An 8,091-nucleotide genomic window follows, 5' to 3' on the forward strand; every position below is an offset into this window, starting at 1 on the left:
AAAAAAAAAAAAAAAAAAAAATCCCAATTCCATCAAATTGGTGTTTTCCGTATAGATCTCAATTAATAGACTACAAAACAGGCTCAGACGTTGAGAAACTTGGCCAGTGTTACATACGTACCTGGAAGTGGCAGAGATGAGATTCCAGCCTAGTTCTCCCTTACGCTAGACATTTTTTTTTTTTTTGAGACAGTGTCTCACTGTGTAGCCCAGGCTGGCCTCGAACTTGTAACGATCCTCCTGCCTCACACCACCACACCCAGCTAGAATAAATTTTTAACCACTAAGCCACTATAGAGAAGTGGAGTTGAGACTGGAAGAGAAGATAGAGTACATGTCACAGACAACCTCAAATATTTAAAAAGGAACGTGAACTTTATTCTGTATATAGTTGAAAACAACAAAGGCTTTGGGGCCAAGAGTGACGTAACCACAGTGACACATTAGGGAGTTTACTCAAAAGACAGCAAAACATGGTGACTGGAGGCTGGGAGCCCGGCCAGCAGGTTTTCGCCATTGTCCAGGTGAAAGGTGCTGATGACCCGCGTGGTAGCAGTGGGGACAGCTGAGAGCAGATAGAGAGAGATTTCCAAAGCAGAGTTGACAGGATGAAAGGCCTGACTGGCAGAGACAGCATCTGGGATGCCCTTGACCTAAGTGACAACTGCCAGGGATATGGTGAGGCAATGCAGTAAGGCTTGCAGCCAGGGGACTAGACCTGTCAGGGCTGGTGAAGAAGTGCGAAGTCGTCCACACAGAACTGATGACTGAACCCATGAATGTAAGGGAGACCTGGGTCGAAGTGCAGAGAAGGGGGCCCAGGTGAGTCACTTTATCTCTGAGTCCATTCAAATGATTTTCGCACTCCTGTATCCACCAAGGCTCCTTGACAGCCTGAAGTTGTATCCCCCAAAAAGCAGAGCACCTGGTCTTCAGACAGAAGCAGCTATCTCCCCTCTGCCCATTTGTCAGCACAGCACTCACAGTCTCTTCCCCAACCCCTAGGGACACACTCAGGACACCAACACATACTTCCTGTGCCGGACACTGCGGTCCCTGGGGGTCCGGGTTTGCCGAGTCTCTGTTGTGCCTGATGAGGTAAACACCATTGCAGCCGAGGTGACTTCTTTCTCCGACCGGTTCACCCATGTCCTCACTGCAGGGGGCATTGGCCCCACACATGATGACGTCACCTTTGAGGCAGTGGCACAGGCCTTTGGGGAGGAGCTCAAGCCACACCCTGAGCTGGAAGCGGCCATCAGAGCCCTAGGAGGGGAGGGCTGGGAGAAGCTGACGCTGGTGCCCTCCTCTGCCCGCCTGCATTATGGTACAGATCCTCACACCGGCCATCCCTTCAGATTCCCGCTGGTCTCCGTCCGAAATGTGTACCTCTTCCCAGGCATTCCCGAGCTGCTTCGTCGGGTGCTGGAGGGGCTGAAGGGCCTGTTCCGGAACACAGCTGTTCAGTTCCACTCGAGGGAGCTGTATGTGGCCGCTGATGAGGCCTCCATCGCTCCCATCCTGGCTAAGGCCCAGGCCCACTTTCGAGGGAAGCTTGGCCTGGGTTCCTACCCTGACTGGGGCAGCAACTATTATCAGGTGAAGCTGACCCTGGACTCCGAGGAAGAACGGCCTGTGGAGGAATGCCTGGCTTACCTGACTGCCCATCTGCCCCAGGGGTCGCTGGTCCCCTATGTGCCCAATGCTGTGGAGCAGGCCAGCGAGGCTGTGTACAAATTGGCCAAATCAGGTAGGGGCCTCCTGGGGGGAGGGTAGCACATACTCGTCCCGTGGCGCCCCTCTAAGCCTAGTAATACAGGGCCTGTTCTGGATTCCCACATATCTGGGAGAAGGTAGAAGATAGGTGCTGTTGATTCATTCATTCTACCAATAAGTATTCTTTTTTTATTTTTGGTACCGGGAATTGAACTCAGGACCTTGCGCTTGGCAGGCAGGCACTGTGCCGATGAGCTTTAATCAGCCCTGTGCTAGGAGTTGGGGAGAAGCTTAACAGGATAAATATATACCCTGCCCTTTTTTTAAGCAGTGGTTTAAAAGAAGGTGATTGTGCATAAGATGTGAGTAATGAGTCAGGTGTGGTAGCCCATGCCTGTAATCCCAGCACCCCTGTATGTAATCCCAGCACTCTGGAAGGCTGAGGCAGGAAGATCACCTGTGAGTTGAAGGCCAGCCTGCATAGTGAGACCTGCATAGTGAGACTCTTGTCTCAAAAAAAAAAAAAAAAAAAAGATGTGAGTGATGAAAAGGACAGCAGAAAGTCAGCCTTGATATGGGGTCAGAGAAGGTTTCTCCGAGGGCTCAGTGACAAAAGCCAAGTCATAGGGATGATATGGGTGGACCAGGAGGTGGGCAAGTGTATGAAGAAGGCCTAGAAGGGGAGCAACATGGGGTTTAAGGGGATGGAAGGAAACCAGAGCCCCCCTCAGTCCTGGCCCCAGAGGAAAGACCCTGAACCCAAGTAGGGTGAGGGGTAGCTGAGTGGCAGGCAGAGGACAGATGCAGGGCACAGTAGGCTGCATAAAGCTCGGATTTAACCCAGAGAACACGGGCGGGTTGTGGGGGGCTAGAGGGTTTTCATCCAGGTCAGCACGGCCCATGCGACAGCCATGTGTACCTACCTGATGCCTCTCCCTGCCTGCATGGCAGGGTCTTCTCTGGGCAAAAAGGTAGCAAGCGCCCTTCAGATCATCGAGGCTGCCCTGGCTCAGTACCACCTCACCCAGCTCTGTCTGGGCTTCAACGGGGGCAAGGACTGCACCGCCCTCCTGCACCTCTTCCATGCCGCTGTGCAGAGGTGAGCCCACCCCAGGAGGTGGGTCCCCATAGACCCCTCACCTGTTCTGTTCCCCAGTTCTCTGTCCCAGCAAGCCAGGAGAAGAGGGGGGCGTGGGTGGGCTGGGGGAGGAAAGTAGCCATGGTGACTTTCACTTCCGTTCCTCACCATTTTTACTGACATCCAACACGTGTCTGGCCCTCATAGAGATGTGCCTGCCACCATCCCTGGCCAAAGACCATTATCCTGGTGAGAGAGGTGAGATTTAATAGAAATCTCACACTAGAAACAGAAACTCAGGTTTCAGAGCTGAGAGCCCAGAGTGGGCTGCCCATGAAAGTGGGTCGGTTGGACTAGAAAGGAAAGGGGAGAAACAGAGGATGTCACCCCAGAGGCGAAATAGTGAGCTCTGTGGGGAGCCGTTCCCTTGCCTGTGCTGGCGAGCCTATGGATTCCTCCCCCTCCCCAGGAAGTTTCCTGATGTTCCAAAACCCCTCCAGATCCTGTATATCCGCAGTGTCTCCCCTTTCCCTGAGCTGGAACAGTTTCTACAGGACACCATCAAAAGGTACGAGGGGCTGGAGGTTGGAGCCCCAAGGGGGCCTTGACAGACCCTGCTCTGACCCGCTCCACTCTTCTTTCCCAAGGTACAATCTGCAGATGCTGGAGGCCGAGGGGGACATGAAGCAGGCCCTGGGCGAGCTGCAGAGACGACACCCCCAGCTGGAAGCTGTCTTGATGGGCACCCGAAGGACCGACCCCTACTCCCGTAGCCTCTGCCCTTTCAGTCCCACTGACCCCGGCTGGCCTTCTTTCATGCGTATCAACCCACTGCTGGTAATGAGACAAGGACTCATCGCCTTCAGCCTCTGGTGCTCTGTCAGCCAGTACACCCTGGCTGCCAGAGAAAAAAGCCAGAGTCTGCGGCATGGCAGGGGCCATCACACAAGGCAGGCAGTGCTGTCTGCTGACTCACCCCCTCCCAACACTTACTGAGTGCTAACTCGGTGGCATACATTGTGCTTTCTACCATGGACAGTACAGGTCCAAGTCATTGACAGATGACTCGATATGGGCTCAGAGAAGGTTTCTCTGAGGGCTCAGTGACAAAAGCCAAGTCATAAGGACAATATGGCTGGACCAGGAGGTGGGCAGGAGTATGGAGAAGGCCTGGGAGGGAGCAACATGGGGTTTAAGGGAATGGAGTTTAAACAGATGACTTGGACCTGTACTGTCCAGTATCATGGCCACTGGCCACTGATTCATACTTAAGTGAAGGGGCTGGGGATTTAGCTCAGCGGCACAGCAGCTGCCTGACAAGCACAAGGTCATGAGTTCGATTCCCGGTACCGGAAAAAAAAAAAAAACAAACAAACAAACAAAAAAATATATACTTAAATGAAATAGGAGCTACTAAAAGCCACTGAATTAGAATGTATTTTTAGTCCGGCGTGGTGGTGCACACCTGTAATCCCAGCACTTGGGAGGCTGAGACAGGAGGAGGATCACTGTGAGTTGGAAGGCAGCCTCAGCTACAAAGTGAGTTCAAGGCCAGCCTGAAGTGCATAGCAAAACCCTGTCTTAAAAAGAGCTACCCCCCCCCCCCCGCGGAAAAAAAGTTAAAGAATTCAGAAAAGCTGTCATGGTGATGCATACCTATAATCCCAGCATTTAGGAGGCTGCGGCAGAAGGATTACTGAGTTCAAGGCCAGCCAGAACTGCAGTGTGAGACCCTGTCTCAAAAAAGGCAAAAAAAAAAAAAAAAAAAAAAGAATTCAGGGCCAGTTGTGCATACCAGCATTCTGGAGGCTAAGGCAGGAGAATTCATAGTTTGAGCCCAGCATGAGCAGTTTAGCAATTGTTTAAAAAAAAAAAAAAACACAGAGACTCACTATGTAGTTCAGCCTGGCCTTAAACTTGTGGCAGTCTTCCCTCAGCCTCCCAAGTGCTGGGATTACAGGAAGGTGCCACCATGCCTGACAAGGGCAGTTTAGCAATTCAGTTAGCTAAACCCTGTCTCACAATTAAAAAAAAAAAAAGACAGTCTCACTGTATAGTTCAGACTGGGCTTGAACTCTCTATATAGCCCAGGCTGGGCTTAACCTCATGGTGATCTTCCAGCCTCAGCCTCCCAAGTGCTGAGGTTATAGGCATGTGCCACCATGCCGGCAATGGCAACACAACATTTGTACAATAAAAAAAAATGTTTAAAGGACTGGGCAGCTGAACGTTGCAACACATACCTGTAATCTCAGTCCTCTGGGAGGCCGAGGCAGGAAGATTTCAAATTTGAAGCTAGCCTGTACAATTTACCAAGACTGTCTCAAAAAAAAAGAAGAAAAAAAAAGGGTGGGGGCAGCTAGAGGTATAGCTTAGCAAAGGACCTAGATTCAATACCCAGTGCTATAAAAAACAAACAAACAAACAAAAAAAACAAAACACTTCAGTTGTATTAGCCATATCTCAAACAACCACCATAGTAAATAACACAAACATAGATCATTTCCATTATGGGAGAATGTTCTGCCTGACAGCCTGGCTTCCACACACAGCCCTTCCCTGTCCTGGAGCTTATTATACCCCAGGGGAGGTAGCTTGGGAGTGGAGAGGAGCAGAGGCTGAAGGGTCTCACAGCTTAGCCTGCACAGAGCAAGATATCCCTGAGAACCAGATAACAAGCCTCCCTCTGGGGCCCAGGGAACAGAGGAGCCTCAGATGGGCCCCTTCCCGAGATGGCGGGGGAGGTGTGGGAGGGGAAATGCTTGTGACTCTTCTGCCTCTGACCCCTCAGGACTGGACCTACAGAAACATCTGGGACTTCCTGCGTCAGCTCTTTGTCCCCTACTGTATCCTGTATGACCAAGGGTAGGTTGTGAGGCCAGGAGAGTGGGGAGGACAGTTGGGTGCTGGGGTGATGAGGTCCCCCAGCATATGCCAGCCTTCCATCTCACTGCTCTAGGTACACGTCCCTGGGGAGTCGGGAGAACACGGTGCAGAACCCGGCCCTGAAGTGCCTGAGCCCAGGAGGACGCCCCACCTACCGCCCCGCATACCTACTAGAGAATGAAGACGAGGAGCGCAACTCGCGCATGTGACTTCCCTCCTGAGGGCTGCCTGTCAATACACCAAGCTTTTCTCTGTGCCCGTTGCCCTGGCTGTGTTTTCCTGCTCAGGGGACTAGGGACGCAGAAGTGGGCCAGACCAGACCCTGCCAGCTCTGAGCTGCTCTGGCTGTGCCCACTTGGGGGCGGGGTGGGTAGAACCAGCTGGGGAGTGGTTCACATGGATGATTCTCCACATCAGCCTAAGCCAGAGCCCACCAGATAGGGAGAGCAGGAGTCGTGCCACCCACGGGGAAGGGGCACCAGGCAGGGCGCCACCGGGGTGGAGGAAGAAAGGCTAACCTGGCTGCTGGGTACGGAGGACGAAAGATGGAGTGCCCAGGCTTCCTGCTAACCCCACCCCCATCCCTGTCCACAGGGGCTGACTCAGCCTATTCCCAGGCCTGGAACCTTCCTTTGCTAGACCCTGGTGCCTTTGTCTCTAGTCATGAGGCCTGCGGGGGAGGGGGACCGTTGATAAAAGGCAGCAAAGACAACTCCCACACCCTTGCTCGGAACTGCCACCCACATGCAGCCTCGGACCCAGCCCCTAGCCCAGGCCCTACCCTTCTCCCTTGGAGGAGTCCTTCGAGATGCCGGGCTCCGGGTGCCTGTCATTAAGATGGGCACAGGGTGGGAGGGCCTGCAGCGGACCCTGAAGGAAATTGCCTACGTCCTCCTCTGCTGCTGGTGTATCAAGGAGCTGCTGGATTAATGGCAGCGGAAACTGCCGCTGCTTCTCCCCACTGGCACCGTGGCTGGCATCATTCAGGTGGGAAGTAGGGTAAACAGACAGGAGGCATGGCTGCAGAATGTGTGGCAGAACCTGCCTCTCAGCTCCCCATTCTGTTCTGTAGCCCCATCGAGACTCTGGGACCAGCTGTGCTTGACTAAGGATGGGCCACGAGCGAGTGAAGAGTGACGTGTGGCTCCTGCTTAGAGTTGTCCCATCTGTCAGACCTGCCTCAATTCTGGGTGTCCCTTCCCAGCCCCCTCCTCTTGCTGGCCAGGACCCCAGCAAGAGTGCGGCAGGACTCGGCTCTCCTCCACGCTGGCACAACAAGCCCACCAGCCCAGATGGTTGGTCTTACCATGCCTCTTAGTTTCAGGAAGGGGCTGCCCCTAAGATCTCTGTTTGAGAATCACTGGAGTAGACATAAAATAAATAGGCCTTGAGGCCACGAAGTTCCAAATGTCTAAATGGAAATAAGAAAAAGAGCAGAGGAGGGAAGGAGCTTGTCTGGGATAGAAGAGACCCTGAAGGCTGGATTTCCTGATGCACTAGCTGGGCCTGGGTGGGGTGCAGAAAGGCCAAGTTCCTCCCAACCTGCGTGTGAGGAGGGGCTCAGCCTGGGTAGGGCCTTCTGGGAGGCCCAGGGTGTGAGGACTCAGCCCTTTCCCTGACAGGAGACCTGGTCAAGGCAGCTTGCCGCCTCTGAGGAGCTTGGAGAAGCATAGGTCATCCCCAGCTCACAAAGGAAGTAGGCCTGTGAGCTGCAAGAGCTCCCAGCTCAGACATGAAGCAAGAGGGCCACACAGACTCCTCAGGGTGATCACCATGTGGCTCTGTCAGGACACACACAGCCTGACCCCTTGCTTCTCCTTGGCAACCACCAACCCAGGCTTTCCAAGTCATTCCCAAGGGTCGGGCCACATGTATGTCACCTTGTTCACGCTTCCTGTCATGCCCAGACACAGCCCCCATAACCTCAAAGCCAGCCATGGGTTTGTGCAAACTCTCCCTGGGGTCACTCCCAGCATTCCCTGGCCCCACTGGAGGCCCAGCTATTGCCCATCTCCCTTTCTCATCAGGGGCACTGGGACCAGAAGAGGATAAATGGGGGCCTCTTCTTCCCTCCCTAGGACCAGTCCTTCCTGCTTTGTTAACTGCTTTTCCTCTGGGATTTTTCTTTTTTTCTGGAAGTAATGATTAAACCTAGGGTTTTTTTTTTCTTTTGTATCAGGAATCGAACTCAGGACCTTGCATTTGCCAGGAACCTAGGGTCTTCTCACTGAGCTACACCCCCAGCCCTTATTTACTTAATTGTTTTGTTTTGTTTTTGGAGACAGGGTCTTGCTCTGTAATTCAGACTGGCCTTGAACTCACTATGTAGTCCAGGCTGGCCTCAACCCCTAAATGCTGAGATTACAAGCGTGAGCCATCACACCCAAATGTTTTATTTTGTTTTGTTTTTT

The 8,091-nt window shown here is 53.0% G+C and overlaps 2 protein-coding genes across 4 annotated transcripts in view; both read left to right on the top strand.

Moving 5' to 3' along the window:
* Flad1 (flavin adenine dinucleotide synthetase 1) overlaps positions 1 to 5,935 on the top strand; it is a 7,880-nt gene extending 1,945 nt beyond the window's left edge. For 2 of the 3 annotated variants that reach the window (XM_005411538.2, XM_005411537.1), the window contains exons 3-8: positions 1,006 to 1,750; positions 2,668 to 2,815; positions 3,264 to 3,362; positions 3,442 to 3,631; positions 5,586 to 5,659; positions 5,754 to 5,935. In XM_005411538.2, the coding sequence (XP_005411595.1) occupies positions 1,006 to 1,750; positions 2,668 to 2,815; positions 3,264 to 3,362; positions 3,442 to 3,631; positions 5,586 to 5,659; positions 5,754 to 5,889 (1,392 nt within the window). In that variant the 3' untranslated portion in view covers positions 5,890 to 5,935. Of the gene's footprint in view, positions 1 to 1,005; positions 1,751 to 2,667; positions 2,816 to 3,263; positions 3,363 to 3,441; positions 3,632 to 5,585; positions 5,660 to 5,753 lie in introns of those variants that run through there. The other variant, XM_013508294.1, reaches the window with a different exon arrangement.
* Positions 5,936 to 6,003: 68 nt separating this feature from the next.
* On the top strand, positions 6,004 to 7,141 carry Lenep (lens epithelial protein). Its single transcript, XM_005411536.2, has 2 exons — positions 6,004 to 6,667; positions 6,753 to 7,141. The coding sequence occupies exon 1, from the start codon at positions 6,425 to 6,427 to the stop codon at positions 6,608 to 6,610; it is 186 nt and encodes a 61-aa protein (XP_005411593.1). The 5' UTR covers positions 6,004 to 6,424; the 3' UTR covers positions 6,611 to 6,667; positions 6,753 to 7,141.
* Positions 7,142 to 8,091: the final 950 nt, after the last annotated feature.

The sequence above is a fragment of the Chinchilla lanigera genome, unplaced genomic scaffold, assembly GCF_000276665.1.
Source record: "Chinchilla lanigera isolate Chin_1 unplaced genomic scaffold, ChiLan1.0 scaffold00144, whole genome shotgun sequence".
Taxonomy (NCBI): Eukaryota; Metazoa; Chordata; class Mammalia; order Rodentia; family Chinchillidae; genus Chinchilla; species Chinchilla lanigera.